The sequence below is a fragment of the Microcaecilia unicolor genome, chromosome 9 (assembly GCF_901765095.1).
Source record: "Microcaecilia unicolor chromosome 9, aMicUni1.1, whole genome shotgun sequence".
In the NCBI taxonomy this organism is placed as follows: Eukaryota; Metazoa; Chordata; class Amphibia; order Gymnophiona; family Siphonopidae; genus Microcaecilia; species Microcaecilia unicolor.
In genome coordinates, this window is record NC_044039.1 from 204051990 (window position 1) to 204071586 (window position 19597).

Sequence of the window (19597 nt, forward strand, 5' to 3'; positions counted from 1 at the left end):
CCTTCTTCCTCCTGCTAGCCCTTCCCCCTTCTTCCCGACCTCCTCCATCAGGGTTGCAAAGGAGGTGCAGCAGCGGCTTTTGCGGAAAGCCCAGGGAAATAAAGGCGGCCAATCACGAGCACCGAATGGGAGGTATGTGTGCGAGCCGACACCATCAGCTGGGAGCGTCATTTCCGGTACCTGCGCGCCGCTGACACAAACAAGGACGTGCGAGTCACCAACTGCTGCAGCCACAGCTGTTGTCCTTGCTCCACGGGGCATAGCACCACTTGCCTCTTCGCCAGGCAGCGGCTATTCCCCACTCCCGCACGACGTAAGGCTGCTCTCAACTTTTTCAGTCAGAGGGAGGGCAGAAAGTTGCGTGCAGCGTGAACACATCTAACAAACAAGCCTTACAGTTCGCCAGATTGCACGTGTCAGGACTCACTGTCACCCTTTCTCTGAGCGACGCTTCGCTGTGGTATGGTCGCATGGTTCCAAATCTGCCACAAACTTTGCAGGATGCCAATTGTGGGGGGAGAAAGGGAGAGGGGGGAGGGGGCGAAAGGGAGGAACAGGACGGGGGGGGCAAACGGGAACACTAGGGGTGGGGGAAGGGAGAATGGCGGAAAAACACATTCTCTCACACTCGCTGTGTCTCACATACCCACTCGCACACACTTATTCTGAAACACACACTCACAGATACAGAAGCACCCAGAACTGTCTCACATACGCACTCGCGCACACTCATTCTTAAACACACACACTCACAGATACACAAGCACCAACTCTCAATCTCTCTCTGACACACAATCCCACAGTCACACTCTCTCTCTCACACAGTCACTATCACACACATACACACTACAAGGAAAACCTGGCTAGCGCCCGTTTCATTTGTTTCAGAAACGGGCCTTTTTTACTAGTAACACCATAATGTCCCTAATGATGTTGAATGACAACACTAATCTTCTCAAATTATACAGTTTCTGAATCTCAGGCAAAAACTCCAGAAGGGACTGTCCTTGGCTCATAGCAGCTGGATCTTGAGTCTGAGAAGTAAAAGAGGCTGCAAAAGGGGGTTGAAATTACAAAGTTGATATTGGTAAGCCTAATAGGATAAATGAAAATATCAGGAGCAAAGAAGGAAGAGACTGAAAGATGAGAGAGAGATAGAAAAGGATCAAAGGTAAAAGAAAAGGGGATAGGGATACTGAAAGAACTGACAGAAAGCAAAGTATATAGACAGTAATTAAAGGAAAAGTCATGATCTTAGGAAAAGGAGAATATACAAAAAGGAATTGAAACAGCAATAATGGACAGTTTAACAAAAGGATGCAAACCTGCATATAAAGCTGTTATTACTGACCATGGGAAAATTTCAAACCATCATAGCTAAGGTTCCCACTGTCACTTGAAGTTTGTGGGACAGAAGAGTGAAGCTGAGTGTATATGAGTTGGTGCACATGTGCGTTGCATCAGTCTGTTGGAATATGGCTATGTCAAAGGTTAATTGAATTTCCATGTGTGTTATGGTGTTATCAGAGTGCACAGGCACATGATTTCTGTGCCTAATTTGAGTTGGCACACGTTGCCAGACTGGCCAGCACGTGAGTGCTCTCTTTTTCTTCTCTACACCAGTTCCGGGATACGCTCGGAGCTACATTCCCATCCTCACATGGCAGTACCGGTACTTACTAGGCCTCCTGCTGCTGCCCGCAATCATTACAGGACGCTTGCTGCATCTTCAACGGGGGAGCTCCAAATTGGGAATACAAGCACCTTTTTGGGAACTGCAGATAAGATAGCATAATCTGCAGCTTGTTTCTGAGGCCTCTCCTGCTGACTATGTGAGGGTCCACACCGGATGGCCAACCTGAACTGCAGAAGCCCTATTCGGAGCTGTTTGACTCACTACATAAGAACGACAGCTGAAGAAAGAAAGAGGAGCCTTACCCGACACTAGCAGGACAAGTATCTCTCCTTTACTATGCCTCACTCCCATCACATCTAGCTACGAACTTCCTCAAACGGACTGATGTGTAATCCTTCTGTCTGAAGATCCACTGGTATATATGGAGTCTCTCCCCAAACCACTTGAAGCGCCCATCGATCTGACTCACCTCAACCTTCATAGTTTGCAGACCTCTGTCCACACGGCAGGTGAGACGAGGGTGGCAAGATTAGCCTCTGCAGTATACTACCCAGTACCAGGGTAATGTTTCACTGCAGCAGGCACCCTAATGCGTAGTAACTACTTTTCTAGAAAACTGAAGTTTCTCTGTTGCATCAACACTACAATTTAAACTTTCAACACTGAATTCTTTCCCCAGGATAATGTTTCATTGCTGCAGGAACTAAAATGAGTAGTAGCTACTTCTCTCAGAATATTTGGAGTTTTACAGCTGCACTGTACCTCTAGCCTTGTATGTTACTCCAGGGCATTCTCCTCATTACTGCAGATATTGATCTATGTTCTAGCCACCTCCCTTCACTGATATAATCTCCACAGATACAATCTCTACACTGATATAATCTCCACTGATACTGACTTGAGTGTTATTTCTGGACAATTTCCCATTGATGCAGACATAATACTGTGTATTAGCCCTTTATCTAATAGCTCACAATACCATTGGTACTGTACTTTTGACTTTATTACAGGGATCTCTCTCTTTTTTTCCGATTGTCTTTCTGCAATTGTTATATCATGTGCTAGCAATTTCACTTCATAATTATTGTGAACTTTGGCTCATTTTCTGCTGATCTGTAATCCACATCACTTGCTTAAGATATCAAAGGATTGCAGCTTTCTATGTAATACTGTATACAGCAGGAAGTATATCATACACTCTAAAGCTCACAATTTTCCTCCACATTCCTGATACGGAAGCACCATCCTGGAACTGATTGTACAATTGTGGTGCCTGCAAAAGATAATTTCAAGTACCAGACCAACCTCTAACTGCAACTTTGAAAAGGCAAACATAAGGACATGATTTTATACATAATATTACAAACTAATAATAATATTAAAAATATGAGAGTAGATCTGAAGCCCCCAACCCCCCCCCCCCCCCCCCCCCCACACACACACACTGCTGTTGCCCAATAGCATCTCAGAATATTTCGCTCAAGAGCATCTCAGAATATTTCAAAATGGCTAATATAAGGGCATGGCTACTCCACTACATGATCATAATGTGGATAACTGGATTACAAGCTACTGAAACTGACAGAATCTGGTTGTCCTTTAAGATACCCACGACCAGCTCAGTTAAAGCACTACTGACAAAATATGCCCATGCCAAATTGCCTATTAGATAGCTGCCCTAACTACATGATGAAAAACACACCAGACTGGTTCATTGACCATCTAACCAAGCATATAGAACACATGTTCTCAGTCTTTTTCCTGATAAGGGTGACATCATACCCAGGGGTGTGCTGGTAAATTTTTAACAACGGGCTCTCTCTCTCCGGGCATAGCTGGCCCTGAAATTTTTTTTTTTTTTTTTTTGGGGGGGGGGGAATACATGCCCCTCTCTCCCCTCCCTTGTGCAGGCACGCTAGGCATACCTTTGCCGAGCCCCACCAGCCAATAAATGCTGCTTGTTTCTGGCTCTGAGTAGCATGATGGAACCTTCTTGCGCTTGCATGAAAAGTCCCAGCCTGATGCACAGAATCAGAAACAAGGAGCAGCAGCAGTCTATTTACTTGGCTGGTGGGGCCAGAATCACTGCCAGCAAAGTAAAAGAATTCAGGAGGGGGCCCAAGCCCACAATTTGGGAGTCAGTTGTTAAAGTAGCCATGGGGAGGCCTACTTTAACAATCGGCTCCCAAAATTCTTAAAAACTTCACAAATGGCTCTCGCGAGCCCGTGAGAGCCCGCTCCAGCACACCACTGATCATACCCCAATCTCTAAAAATGCCACCAGTAAAATCAACGAACTCACAAACTATAGACCTGTTGCCTCAATACCATTACTACGAAAACAATGGAGGGACTAGTAGCACAACAACTAATGGAATACCTAACACATTTCCCAATCCTCCACAGCTCTCAATCAGTCTTCAGAGCACTCCATAGCACTGAGACAGTTATAACCACCCTGATAACAACATTCAGAAGAATAATAACTCAAGGCCAGTCAGTACTACTACTACAATTTGATATGTCAAGCGCCTTCGACCTAGTGGACCACACACTATTAACCCTGCTCGAAAACATAATGAATGGAGCAGTAGTAACCTGGTTCAACGGTTTTCTAAGAACTAGATCCTATATTGTCAAGATATCCAATCAATTTTTAATCTCTTGGACCTCGGAATTCAGAGTACCTAAAGGCGCCCTGATATCGCCTATTCTATTCAATATCTCAATGACTCCACTTGGCAGGAAACTGGAAACACTGGAATTTAACCCATACATATATGCTGATGACATCACTATCTACATACCCTTTAACAACAGCACCACTGAGATATTGGACAAGGTTAAAAAAGGGCTGGATCTCCTGGAAAATTGAGCCACAATTTTCAAACAAACTGAACCAAGACGACAAAATTCCTTGTTCTATCCAGCTCGGACAATCCAACCACTCACCAAACCTCACAATAGATCAACAAACCTATCCAATCAAAATACAACTTAAACTACTGGGAATAATCATCGATAAACACCTGACTCTCGAATATCAGGTTTCCGTGGTCTTATCAAAAAGCTTTCATACACTATGGAAATTGAGAAGAATCAGAGACTATTTCCCCAGACAAACATTTCGTCTTCTAGTACAGAGAATGATAATGTCCCAACTAAACTACTGCAATGCTGCTGTCACGGTTGTGCCCCTGTTTCATGCTCTCATTCATCTCGCCACCTGGTGGTTGCGATGGACTGTCTGTTTCCTGTTTCCCATGTTCCAGAAGTCATGCCGGTCCGGTTCGGATCTTCCAGCTTTCCAGACTGTCTTGAGATTTTTGGAACTTAGCAGCACCCTTACCTGGTGAACTCCCTTGTATGTTGCCTTTATTAAGCACCTGGAAACTTTCAGGCTTTGCCTTGGCAACAGAGGTCTTCAGTCCTGTTCTTGTCCTTGTTGGTCTGTTGCGATTTCTGCCGTGAAATCTTGTTTTGCCTGTTTTTGACCTTGCTGGTTTCCTGGTTTATTCTACTGTCTGCTGCCTGCCCAAGTCTCTGCTTGTTTCCTGGTTTGTTCTACTGTCTGCTGCCCGCCCAAGACTGCTTGATTCCTGATTTACTATTGATTGCCGCCAGCCTACAGACTCTGTGTGGTTCCTGGTTTCCCTGCTGCTTTGCTGCCTGCTGGTAAGACTCTGTGCGATTCATGGACTATTCTTCTGCTTCTGCTTAGTGCTTCTGCTCCAGTCCAGCTGCTCCAGTCCGGCCTGTGCTCGTCTGTCTGTGGTCTGCCTTGCCTCTTGTGATTTGCCTGCCGCTGTTGCTCCTCGGCAGTGGTCCAAGGGCTCACTTTTCCTCACCAGCGTGACAGATTGCCAAGGCCATGAGCTCGGCAAGATCATCCTTCCAGCTAGGCTTCCAGCCCAAGACCTTTTGCTCTGTTGGCAATCCGGGACTCCACCCGGATTTAGCTCCTGTTTCCCGTGTGAAGTTCGGTTCCAGCTTCATTATTGTTCTTGATCCTTTCATGACACTTGATGAATATCGTGGGAAGCTTTTGTCTGATCCAGCCTTGAAGAAGCGTCCTGAAGCTTTAGCAGAGAGAAAGCATATCTGGCAGCTTGGGCTCATTGTAAACCCAGTTTCTACTATTGACCCTTCTACCCCTCTCTACGAATACCGCCGCCTACTGGTCTCCTGTCCAGCCTTGCGGAATACCGTAGAAGCTGCTGCGGAAAGAAAGCGTCTTGAGAGTCCAGAGCTCCGGGCTTACCTGGAGTCCAACCTGAGAGACGCTTCCAGCCAAATTGCTCTGGAATCCATTCAGAGGTCCAGTTCCAGCCAAGCTCTGAGTCCAGTCCGATTCCTGACCGAGCGGCGCTTCTAACCTAGCCTCCGATTTCTGTCCAAGTGACACTTCCAGTCAAGCCTCTGAGTCCAGTTTGAATGGCGCTTCTAACTGAGCCTCCGATTCCTGTTCAAGTGGCACTTCTAGCCGAGCCTTTGCCGAGTTCCAGTGCCAGCCGAGATGCTGAGGCCACTCTGGGTTCCAGTTCCAGTCTAGACGCTGACTGCAGTCCAAGTTCCAGATCCAGCCAAGAGACTGAGTCCAGACCGAGCCCCAGTTCCAGCCTAGATGTTGAGCCTATGCCGAGTTCCAGTTCCAGCCATGAGGCTAAGTCTAAGCCAAGCTTCAGTTCCAGCCCAGATACTGAGTTCAAGTCGAGTTCCAGTTCCCGCCCAGATGCTGAGTCTACTCTGAGTTCCAGTTTCAGCCAAGATGCTGAACTAAGTTCCAGATCCAGCCAAGAGACTGAGTCCAGACCGAGTCCCAGTTCCAACCTAGGTGCTGAGGCCACTCTGTGTTCCAGTTCCAGCCCAGACGCTGAGTGCAGTCAGAGTTCCAGTTCCAGTCCAGATGCTGAGTTCACGCCGAGTTCCAGATCCAGCCAAGAGGTTGAGTCCAGACCGAGTTCCAGTTCCAGCCAAGATGCTGAGTCCAAGCCAAGTTCCAGTTCTGGCCAAGATGCTGAGTCCAGATCGAGTTGCAGTTCCGGCCAAGATGCCGAGTCCGCTCTGAGTTTCAGTTCCGGCCAAGATGCTGAGTCCAGTCCGAGTTGCAGTTCCAATGCTGAGTCCAGTTCGAGTTCCAGTGCCAGCCGAGATGCTGAGTTCAGATCGAGTTCCAGTTCTGGCCAAGATGCCGAGTCCGCGCTGAGTTTCAGTTCCGGCCAAGATGCTGAGTCCAGTCCGAGTTGCAGTTCCAATGCTGAGTCCAGTTCGAGTTCCAGTGCCAGCCGAGATGCTGAGTTCAGATCGAGTTGCAGTTCGGGCCAAGATGCTGAGTCTGGATCAAGTTGCAGTTCTGGCCAAGATGCTGAGTCCGGATCGAGTTGCATTTCCAGCCAAGATGCGGAGTCCTCTCTGAGTTGCAGTTCCAGCCAAGATGCTGAGTCCGCTCAGAGTTCCAGTTCCAGCCAAGACGCTGAGGCCGCTCAGAGTTCCAGTGCCAGCCGAGATGCTGAGGCCACTCTGTGTTCCAGTTCCAGCCAAGATGCTGAGTTCAAGCCGAGTTCCAGCTCTAGCCAAGAGGCTGAGTCCAAGCCGAGTTCCAGTTCCAGCCAAGATGCTGAGTTCAAGCCGAGTTCCAGCTCTAGCCAAGAGGCCGAGTCCAAACCGAGTTCCAGTTCCGGCCAAGATGCCGAGTCCAAGCTGAGTTCCAGCCCAGACACTGAGTCCAGTCCGAGTTCTAGCTCCAGCCAAGATGCTGAGTCCAGGTCGAGTTCTAGCTCCAACCAAGATGCTGAGTCCAGGTCCAGTTCCGAGTCCAGTCAAGATGCTGAGTTCATTCTGGGTTCCAGTCCTGATTCCTGTTCAATTTCCAGCCCAGCTACCCCTGGTCATGTTTTGAAACTCCTCCGTAGGTTTCATCATTCTTACCCATGGAGACCGGGGGAGCCTTGAGGGGGAGGTACTGTCACGGTTGTGCCCCTGTTTCATGCTCTCATTCATCTTGCCACCTGGTGGTCAGACCTGGTGACTTCGATGGACTGTCTGTTTGCTGTTTCCCTTGTTCCAGAAATCATGCCGGTCCGGTCCAGATCTTCCAGCCTTCCAGACTGTCTTGAGATTTTTGGAACTTAGCAGCACCCTTACCTGGTGAACTCCCTTGTATGTTGCCTTTATTAAGCACCTGGGAACTTGCAGGCTTTGCCTTGGCAACAGAGGTCTTCAGTCCTGTTCTTGTCCTTGTTGGTCTGTTGCGATTCCTGCCCTGAAAGCTTGTTTTGCCTGTTTTTGACCTTTCTGGTTTCCTGGTTTATTCTACTGTCTGCTGCCTGCCCAAGACTCTGCTTGTTTCCTGGTTTGTTCTACTGTCTGCCACCTGCCCAAGGCTCTGCTTGATTCCTGATTTACTATTGATTTCCGCCAGCCTACAGACTCTGTGTGGTTCCTGGTTTCCCTGCTGCTTTGCTGACTGCCGGTAAGACTCTGTGTGATTCATGGACTATTCTGCTTCTGCTTAGTGCTTCTGTTCCAGTCCAGCTGCTCCAGTCTGGCCTGTGCCGTCTGTCTGTGGTCTGCCTTGCCTCTTGTTTGGGTGATTTGCCTGCCGCTGCTGCTCCTCGGCAGTGGCCCAAGGGCTCACTTTTCCTCACCAGCGTGACAGTTGCATACGTAGGATGCAAAGAAAACACAATAAAATCATTGCAGATTGTTCAAAACATGGCAAGCAAGATTGATATTCAAAGCATCAAAATATGAAAGAGCAACCCCATTACTCAGAATGCTACACTGGCTCTCAATCAAAGCCAGACTAATATTCAAATCATGCACAATCATTTTCAAAATATTGTTTGGCATGTCCCCACACTATCAGCAAGAAATGAGAACCCAGGAACCAGTGGATATCTACTATTCCACCTGCCCAACTGTAAAAACATAATCTACAAATCTGTTTACACTGCAAGTTTTAGCTAACTGGGCTCCAAATGGTGGAACTTAATCCCCAAGGTCACAAGAAGTATCCCGATCTACTTTCAATTCAGAAAACAGCTAAAAACCTATCTTTTCAGGCAATTTTACGACTAACCGAATGCAAATATCGTTCCAACAGAACACTATTATATACAACTCAAACTTTTAACCCATATATCTTAGGAACTGCTATGCATCAATGTATGCTGCCATAACTGCTATATGTAAGCCACATTGAACAGAAACTCGTTTTTGGATAATTATGGGATATAAGCATGAATAAATATAAATAAATAGGAGTGGATATCTAACTTCAAAAACTATCATAGTGATTAGTGAACACTGAAAGGAAAGTCGGTGTCCTTGGCTAGAGCTGGAAGAATTCCATTTTGTTCCTCTCCTCGTATTAACCCCCTTCATTAGCGCATTAAAATTATATGGAGGAGTAGCCTAATTAGAGCAGTGAGCTGAAAAGCAGGGAAGCCTGGTTTAAATCTCACTGCAGTTTTTTGTGATCTTGAGTAACATAGTAGATGACGGCAGAAAAAGACCTGCACGGTCCATCCAGTCTGCCCAACAAGATAACTCATATTTGCTGCTTTTTGTGTATACCCTACTTTGATTTGTACCTATGCTCTTCAGGGCACAGACCGTATAAGTCTGCCCCGCACTATCCCTGCCTCCCAACCACCAGCCCCACCTCCCAACCACCGGCTCTGGCACAGGCACAGACCGTATAAGTCTGCCCAGCACTATCCTCACCTCCCCAGCCCTGCCTCCCAACCCCGGCTCTGGCACAGACCGTACAAGTCTGTCCAGCACTATCCCCGCCTCCCATCCACCAGTCCCGCTTCCCACCACCGGCTCTGGCACAGACCGTATAAGTCTGCCCAGCCCTATCCCCGCCTCCCAACCTCCAGCCCCGCCTCCCGATCTTGACTAAGCTCCTGAGGATCCATTCCTTCGGAGCTTAATCAAGGAGCTTAGTCACTTAACCCTCCATTACTTGAGGTACAAACTTAGGGCCCCTTTTACTAAGCTGTGGTAAAAGGGGGGCCTGCTGACTTGCACTTGTCAGCATGTGTTCTTGACATGTGCTGAGGCCCCCTTTTACTGCAGCAGGTTAATGACTGACCTTTTTCCCCCCAGAAATGGCCGTGTGGTAAGTGAACCACTTACCACGCGGACATTTCGGGGGAGAGCACTTACCTCAACCCATTGAGGTGACAGTAGGGGTTCCTGCGCTAACCCAGCAGTAACTGGGCAGCGCATGGTGCTGTCTGATTACCGCCTAGTAAACATCAGTGCTACAAAAATAATAAATATTTTGTAGCACTGGGGGTGGGAACTGCCACCAGGCTGCTGCAGTTGCCTGGCGGTAATTCCAGCATAGCAAGTGGTAAGCTCATTGTCACGGCCTCGGATACTAGAGGTATGTGAGCCCTTGGGTTACTGCTGTTGAGCGGCAGCAGCAGGCAAAACCCCCCAATCAGAACTGGACTAACAAACAAACAAGACAGAAGCTGCAGATGTAGATAAGCAAGCAGGAACACATAGGACTAGAACTATCAGACTGGAACACAGGGCTGGAGCAAGACTTCACCTGCTCTTGACTGCCGTTCCCTAGGGGTTGAGCCGCTAGGTGCGGGCAGCCGGCAGGACTTATGGGATACAGGAACTCACACAGGGTATAGGACTCTAAAGCAAGCTTGACTAAACAGGGACCAGGAATCAGGACTGAGTGAGGGTACTCCTTCAGGTGAGAGGATACAGCAACAAGCTTGATTAAACAGGGACTGAAGGTAAAAGGCAAAGGGGACTAGAGAAACAACACAAGGCAAACACTAGAGGGAACAAGACAAGGTGAGGAGTGGCCTAGTGGTTAGGGTGGTGGACTTTGGTCCTGAGGAACTGAGTTCGATTCCCGGCACAGGCAGCTCCTTGTGACTCTGGGCAAGTCACTTAACTCTCCATTGCCTGCCGCATTGAGCCTGCCATGAGTGGGAAAGTGCGGGGTACAAATGTAACAAAAAATAAAAAGGTATAAAGGCACAAACCAAAGCAAGGCAGAAGTGCTCCTAACAGCACCAAAGGATAAAGCAGGGAAGCTAAAAGGAAAGGCAGGGAAGCTCAGACAAAGCAAAGCAGAAGTGCTCCTAACAGCACACCAACAAGACAGAAGTGCTCCTAACAGCACCAACAAGACAGAAGTGCTCCAAACAGCACCCAAAGGAAAAGCAGGGAAGCCAAAAGGGTAAATCAGGGAAGCTCAAGCAAAGCAGACAGACGTGCTCCTAACAGCACACCAACAAACCGCGACCTTTGGCGTTGCAAAGGCAAAGCAGCAAAGCCCACAGGTGCTTAATAAAGACCATCACCAACTGAGGCTCAGCTGCAGGAATCTCAAGGTACGTAAGGGTGTTGCTTAGGTACAACAAGCCAAGCAAGTCTGTCAGACTGGAAAATCCGGACCGGAAAGAAAGTCTGGAATGTGTAGGGCAGTGATGGCGAACCTATGACACGCGTGTCAGTACTGACACGCGTAGCCATTTTCGGTGACACGCGGAGAAGCAGCGGAGTTCCTTGAGCGCGACCTCCCTCCCCCGGTGAAATCACCCCCCCCCCCCCCCGGTGCATGTTTACCCGCTGGAGGGGGGTGCCGTGTGCGCTCCTATTGGCTCCCTCCCTGCTGCTCCCTCTGCCCCGGCTCCTGCACGGCCGTTAGGGGATCTTTGATCTCACTTCCGGCCGGCGGAGCAGAGAGCAGCGGAATGCCGTGGGGGACGCATCTCTGAGGGCCCTGTGATCACCATTACCCGCAACCATCATCCAATCTACTGTTCTGGGGTGTCGTGGATTTGTAATTGACCATCATTACTGAGATAGGTGAGGGGGAGGCTGGGAGAGGCGAGGGCATGTGCTATGGGTGCCGTTTCCCGCCATTAGAAATAGCGGCAGCCGTCTTAATTTACATAAGGTGGTCAGTTAGGCTAGTTAACCCCTAATTGCCTGCAGGGCTAACAGGCTATCTATAATTCTATCTTCTGTCACTGCCCCCCTGATGGAGAACCCAAAAAATAAAAAACCAAGGTTAAGTAAAGGAAGTGGTAGTAGCAGTAGCCGACCCTTTCAAGAGACATGGACCGAGATGTATGGCATTATAGAAAAAAATGGCAGATCATTTTGCGTTCTATGTACTGAAACGATAGTAAGCAGAACGTGGAATATAAATAGACATTTTGAAACTAATCATTCCCAGCTCTTGAAAAAAAGTGAGGATGAAAGGAAGGAATACATTTCCAGGCAGCTACACTTTTATAAGAGCCAATCTAATTCCATCCTTAAATTTGTAAAAGGTTCTACAAATTTAACATCTGCAAGTTTGAGCATTGCTCACTCCATAGCTCAGCATGGAAAAGCACTCAGTGAGGGAGAATTTATTAAAGAAACTCTCCTAAGATGTGCACCAGTTCTATTTCACGATATGCAGAATAAAGATGCAATTATTAAGAGAATATCTGAGTTACCAGGAAATTTGGAGTGCCTGGATCCGATTACCAGACACTTTTAGCACCCTGAAAAATATAGCAATGGCTTTACTCACAATTTTTCCCTCTACATACTTTTGTGAAACCTTATTCTCAACGTTAAATAATATCAAAACCAACAAAAGAAACAGATTGAAAGATGAAGTTAGTAGCGCTTGCTTGGGCTTGAAGTGTACAAAATACCAACCTTCAATTGAAGATTTAGCCTATGAAATTCAGCAACAAAAAAGTCACTAATAGGCAGATTAGTTAAAGAATTCCCCCTCCCCCTCACTTATCTTAGTTCACGGCACCCCACACAAGTTAAATAATATCAAGACCAACAAAAGAAACCGACTGACAGATGAACAAAGAAGTCACTAAGCAGGTAAGTTAAATAATTAGGTTTTGGTTTATTAAATACAGTTATATATTACAATTATACATTTTTGTTATTTAAACTATAAATATCGCAAAATTATGGTTTTTTTCTCGAAGTGACACACCACCCGAGTTATGCTCGGTTTTTTGGCGAATTTTGACACACCAAGCTCAAAAGGTTGCCCATCACTGGTGTAGGGAGACAGCAAGACAGTCTATGGCAGCCACCAGTTCTGGCCACCAGAGGGCGAGGTGAGCATAGACCAGGAAAATAGTCACAATCGTGACACCCATGCTGGGCTTACCGCCTCTTAGTAAAAGACCCCCTCAAATTGTAAGTCCTCTGGGGCAGTAAAATACCCACTGTACCCAAATACGACTCACCCTGAGCTACAACATTTAAAAAAAAGCATAAGTTAAATCCAAACCCCCTTACATATCTTCATGAACATAACGGCTCATTGATTATTGCCTGATACAATAAATCTGATTCCTTGACTAATCAGGGCCTTTGTTCTATAATCTTTTACAAATAACCAATTGTTTTGGTATGAAGGTATGTTGCTGACTGATCATGGTCAATTGTTCTGAGAAATCGTATTGCTACATGGAATGCGGGACCCGAGGCAGCATGGCTTCACTAGTGGCAGGTCATGTCAGACGAATGTCTTCTTCGACTGGGTGACCAAACAGTTGGATGTGGGAGGGGCACTTTATGTGGTATACTTGGATTTCAGCAAAGCCTTTGGCACGGTTCCGCACAGGCGACTGAAAAATAAATTGAGTGCCCTCGGTGTGGGACCTAGAGTAACTGATTGGGTAAAAAATTGGTTGAATGGTAGAAGACAGAGGGTGGTGGTAAATGGAGCTTGCTCTGAAGAAAAGGATGTCGTCAGTGGAGTACTGCAGGGATCGGTCATAGGGCCGGCTCTTTTTAACGTCTTTGTGAGCGATATTGTGGAAGGGCTGTCTGGTAAGGTTTGTCTCTTTGCGGATGATACTAAACTCTGTAACAAGGTGGACACCCTGGAGGGTGTAAATGACATGAGGAAGGACCTAGCGAAGCTAGAGGAATGGACCGATATTTGGCAACTAGGGTTTAATCTCAAAAAGTACAGGGTCATGCACATGGGTCACAAAAATCCGAGGGAACGGTACAGTATAGGAGGTGTAGTGCTGCAGTGTGCGAACGAAGAGCGGGACTTGGGGGTGATTGTGTCTGACGACCTTAAAGCTTTCAAACTGGTAGAAAAAGCGACGGCCAAAGCCAGAAGGATTCTTGGGTGCATGAAGAGAGGCATGACCAGCAGGAAAAAGGAGGTGATAGTGCCTTTGTATAAGTCTCTAGTGAGGCCTCATTTGGAGTACTGCATGCAGTTCTGGAGACCGCTCCTACGGAAAGATATAAAACAGGATGGAGTCAGTTCAGAGGGCGGCTACGAAATTAGTAAGCGGTCTTGAATGCAAAAATTATAGGGACAGGCTTATGGACCTCAACATGTATATGCTGGGAGAGAGGACTACTACTACTACTTACTACTACTATTTAGCATTTCTATAGCGCTACAAGGCGTACGCAGCACTGCACAAACATAGAAGAAAGACAGTCCCTGCTCAAAGAGCTTACAATCTAATAGACAAAAAATAAAGTAAGCAAATCAAATCAATTAATGTGTACGGGAAGGAAGAGAGGAGGGTAGGTGGAGGCGAGTGGTTACAAGTGGTTACGAGTCAAAAGGAATGTTAAAGAGGTGGGCTTTCAGTCTAGATTTAAAGGTGGCCAAGGATGGGGCAAGATGTAGGGGCTCAGGAAGTTTATTCCAGGCGTAGGGTGCAGCAAGACAGAAGGCGCGAAGTCTGGAGTTGGCAGTAGTGGAGAAGGGAACAGATAAGAAGGATTTATCCATGGAGCGGAGTGCACGGGAAGGGGTGTAGGGAAGGACGAGTGTGGAGAGATACTGGGGAGCAGCAGAGTGAGTGCATTTATAGGTTAGTAGAAGAAGTTTGAACAGGATGCGAAAATGGATAGGGAGCCAGTGAAGCGACTTGAGGAGAGGGGTAGTATGAGTAAAGTGACCCTGGCGGAAGACGAGACGGGCAGCAGAGTTTTGAACCGACTGGAGAGGGGAGAGGTGACTAAGTGGGAGGCCAGCAAGAAGCAGATTGCAGTAGTCTAAACGAAAGGTGACAAGGGTGTAGATGAGGGTTTTGGTAGAGTGCTCAGAAAGAAAGGGGCAGATTTTACGGATGTTGTAAAGAAAGAAACGACAGGTCTTGGCCATCTGCTGGATATGAGCAGAGAAGGAGAGAGAAGAGTCAAAGATGACCCCAAGGTTTCGAGCTGAGGAGACAGGGAGAATGAGAGAGCCATCAACAGAAATAGAAAACGGGGGGGGGGGGGGGGGGGGAGTGGGGAGGTGGGTTTGGGGGGAGAAAATGAGAAGCTCGGTTTTGGTCATGTTTAATTTCAGGTGGCGTTGAGACATCCAGACAGCAATGTCAGACCAGCACGCTGAAACTTTGGTTTGGATGCAAGGTGAGATATCAGGGGTAGAAAGGTAGATTTGGGGGGAGTCAGCATAGAGATGGTAGGAAAAGCCATGGGATGAGATTAATGAACTAAGGGAAGAAGTGTGGCTAGCAAAGAGGAGGGGACCAAGAACAGAACCCTGAGGTACGCCGACAGGCAGAGGGATAGAAGTAGAAGAGGATCCACCAGAGTGAACACTAAAGGTGTGGAGGGAGAGGTAGGAAGAGAACCAGGAAAGGACAGAGCCCTGGAATCCAAGTGAGGACAGGGTATGCTGTGATCAACAGTGTCAAAAGCAGCGGAAAGATCAAGAAGAATGAGGATGGAATATTGATCTCTGGATTTAGCCAGAAATAGGTCATTGGAGACTTTAGTAAGCGCAGTTTCAGTTGAGTGGAGAGGGCGAAAACCAGATTGTAGTGGGTCAAGAATAGCATGTGAGGAGAGAAAATCAAGGCAGCGGCGGTGAACAGCACACTCAAGTAATTTGGAGAGAAAAGGAAGGAGGGAGATGGGTCGGTAATTAGAGGAGACCTGATAGAAACGTTTAAATATCTCAAGGGCATTTATGTACAGGAAGTGAGCCTTTTTCAGTTGAAGGAGAGCTCTGGAATGAGGGGGCATATGACAAAGTTAAGAAGGAATAGGCTTAGGAGTAACCTAAGGAAATGCACCACCTGTTATTCTGACCCCATCCCCACCAGCCTACTTAATACCATCTCCCCCACTGGCACCCTCCAATCTGTCATATTCTCAACCTCTCTCTCTCCACTGCAACTGTCTCTGACACCTTCAAGCATGCTGTAGTCACACCACTCCTCAAAAAACCTTCACTTGACCCTACCTGTCCCTCCATCTACCGCTCCATTTCCCTCCTGCCCTTCCTCTCCAAGATACTTGAACGCGCCGTTCACAGCCGTTGCCTTGATTTTCTCTCCTCTCATGCCATCCTCGATCCGCTTCAATCCGGCTTTCGCCCTCTACACTCGACAGAAACGGCACTATCTAAAGTCTGTAATGACCTGTTTCTTGCCAAATCCAAAGGTGACTACTCCATCCTCATCCTCCTCAACCTATCCGCCACTTTTGACACTGTCAACCACAACTTACTTCTTGCCACACTGTCCTCATTTGGGTTCCAGGGCTCTGTCCTCTCCTGGTTCTCCTCTTATCTCTCCCACCGTACCTTCAGAGTACATTCTCATGGATCTTCCTCCACCCCCATCCCGCTCTCTGTTGGAGTTCCACAGGGATCTGTCCTTGGACCCCTTCTCTTTTCAATCTACACCTCCTCCCTGGGCTCACTGATCTCATCTCATGGTTTCCAATATCATCTTTATGCTGACGACACCCAGCTTTATCTCTCCACACCACACATCACTGCGGAAACCCAGGCCAAAGTATCGGCCTGCTTATCTGACATTGCTGCCTGGATGTCCAACCGCCACCTGAAACTGAACATGGCCAAGACCGAGCTTCTTGTCTTTCTACCCAAACCCACTTCTCCTCTCCCTCCACTCTCTATCTCAGTTGCTAACACCCTCATCCTCCCCGTCTCATCTGCCCGCAACCTCGGAGTCATTTTCGACTCCTCCCTCTCCTTCTCTGCGCATATCCAGCAGATAGCCAAGACCTGTCGCTTCTTTCTCTATAACATCAGCAAAATTCGCCCTTTCCTCTCAGAGCACACCACCCGAACACTCATCCACTCTCTCATTACCTCCCGCCTCGACTACTGCAACCTACTCCTCACTGGCCTCCCACTTAGCCATCTATCCCCCCCCCCTTCAATCCGTTCAGAACTCTGCTGCACATCTTATCTTCCGTCAGGACCGATATGCCCATATCACCCCTCTCCTCAAGTCACTTCACTGGCTTCCGATCAGGTACCGCATCCAGTTCAAGCTTCTCCTACTTATCTACAAATGCACTCGATCTGCAGCCCCTTATTACCTCTCTACCCTCATCTCCCCTTACGTTCCTACCTGAAACCTCCGCTCACAATTCAAATCCCTCCTCTCAGTACCCTTCTCCACCACCACCTCCAGGCTCCGCCCTTTCTGCCTCGCCTCATCCTATGCTTGGAATAAACTCCCTGAGCCCATACGTCAAGCTCCCTCCCTGCTCATCTTCAAATCCTTACTTAAAGCCCACCTCTTCGGCACATAGCCATTATACCTCCATTGAAGAAATCTAGACTACCCCAACTTGACATTTCGTCCTTTAGATTGTAAGCTCCTTTGAGCAGGGACTGTCCTTTATTTAACTGTACAGCGCTGCGTAACCCTAGTAGCGCTTTAGAAATGTTAAGTAGTAGTAGTAGTATATTATTTCACAGAAAGGGTGGTGGAGGCGTGGAATGGCCTCCTGGTAGAGGTGGTGGAGTCGAGGACTGTTCCAGAATTTAAAAAGGCATGGGATAAGCATGTGGGATCGCTTAGGAACAGGAAGAATTATAGGTTGCAGACTGGATGGGTCATATGGCCTTTATCTGCCGTCATGTTTCTGTGTTTCTATCTAGTACTTGGATTATGATTGATTTCCTCCACTCATGACTGAAGATAATCATCATTTATGATTTATTTATTTACTATACCGTTACTTCTTACATAGCAAATCAGAATGGTTTACATCTTTAAAATACAAATAATATACAATAATATTCTAACATAAAAGAAATCCATTTTGTGATAGGTCAGCTCTAACAAAAACTTCCATACAAAAGAGGACAAAACAATTTAATATATCACATCAACTAATACTATTTCCTTAAATAGTATATATTCTCTGTTCAAATAACCATATTTCAGTTCCTTTCTGAGTGGTTCTCTTTAGTAAACAGCACTAGATTTCTCTTGATAAACAGTGCTAGATTTCAAAAGCTTTTTCAAAGAAATACATTTTCAAAGCCTTACGAAAGAGCGTAAATGATTCTTCCACCCTGGTATATTTTGGGAAAGAATTCCACAGTGATGGTGATAGAAAAAATGCTTTATCAATTGTTCCATAATGCTTTGTGCTCTTCTTTTCAGGCTGTTCATAAAGCAGCGATTAACATTGACGAGACAGGCACAGAGGCTGCTGGAGTTACCACCATTGAAATAATGCCAATGTCTCTTCCTCAGACTTTAGAAATTAACAGACCTTTCCTGATGGCAATTTGTGAACATGTAACCCATACCATCATCTTCATGGGAAAGATTGTAAACCCTACTGCACAATAGCCCTCTGACCATTGTAGCTTTACTTTTACTGAATAAACAAAACTGCAACAAGAGGAACTTGACTCACAGTGAAGCTCCACATTTTCCCATGAGCTTATATATTTTTTAAGTTCAGAGTTTTCAAAACTAAGCAGCTGTTTTCAAGGTCCACAGCTGGTTATCCTGCAGTCTTTGTATGAGTTCTCAAAGGGAAAATCTTTGCCTACTTTTACTTTAAACATATAAGTTCGTGCAGAGATTTACACCTGCTTTTTGTGAATATTTTTCCCCTGAAAAGTAAAGTGCTTGGATTTCTAGAAACAAAAATGTGTACATTGTTGCCTACCCTGACCTATCCCACTTGTGACCTCATTTACATTTCCCATAGGTAAAGTACACATATCATTAATATCTACATGTCTTCTACCCAAGGAAAGGTTGGGCAGTATTCAGACAACCTGTTTACCCAGGTCAATAGCTTATAGCAATTGCCCTCCAGATACTGTTACTGAAAAGTTTTAGGAAAATATTTTAGAAAACGGAGCTTACTCTGAGCAGTTTAAGAATTCATAGACAAAACATAATTAAAGAAGTTGTTTCAGAAGTCTTGGATGGTGTTTGCACATGTAAATATCTCAACGTGTTAGTGTCAATTTTAGAAAGCCACTTATGTACACGTATACATCTGCAGTGCACACTGATTTGAATGTGATGTGGTTTGTATGAGCTTCTAAAGTATATATGTATTTCCTTTTTTGCAATAGAAATACACATCTACTTCAAAAATAAATTTAGCAGTTTCTTTTACACCTGCTCCCAGGTTTGCATAAGTAGAATAGAGGTTTGGAGTGATGGAGGCTGCAATAGTACTTACTTTTTGGGCATTTAAAACCATCTTTTAAAACCATTTGAAAAAAACAATTTTGTATTTTGTTTGTTGGTTTATTTTTATGAAATATAAATTTCCCATAGAGATACAAGTAAAGTAGGAAGTAACAGACAATCCAGCTCATTTTTGAAAGTGATCGCCGGCCATCTTCCGACACAAATCGGGAGATGGCCGGCGATCTCCTGAACATGGTGAAATCAGTATAATCTAAAGCCGATTTTGGCCGGGTTCAACTGCTGTCCGTCGCGGAGCCGGCGAAACATCAAGGGGGCGTATCGGTAGGGTAGTGAAGGCAGGACGGGGGCGTGCTCACGAGATGGTCGGCTTCGCCTGATAATGAAAAAAAAAGCCAGGCTTGACGAGCATTTCGCCGGCTTTACTTGTTCCCTATTTTTTCACGACCAAGCTTCAAAAAGGGTCCCCAACTGACCAAAGGTCCACTGGAGGGAATTGGGGATGACCTCC

The 19597-nt window shown here is 46.5% G+C and overlaps 1 protein-coding gene across 1 annotated transcript in view; it reads left to right on the forward strand.

Annotated features, from left to right (window-relative positions):
- LOC115478137 (alpha-1-antitrypsin-like protein GS55-MS) overlaps window positions 1–18326 on the forward strand; it is an 86670-nt gene extending 68344 nt beyond the window's left edge. Inside the window, exon 5 of the mRNA XM_030215384.1 lies at window positions 18073–18326. Coding sequence (XP_030071244.1) covers window positions 18073–18264 — 192 coding nt within the window. The 3' untranslated portion in view covers window positions 18265–18326. The remainder of the gene's footprint in view (window positions 1–18072) is intronic.
- The last annotated feature ends 1271 nt before the right edge of the window (window positions 18327–19597 follow it).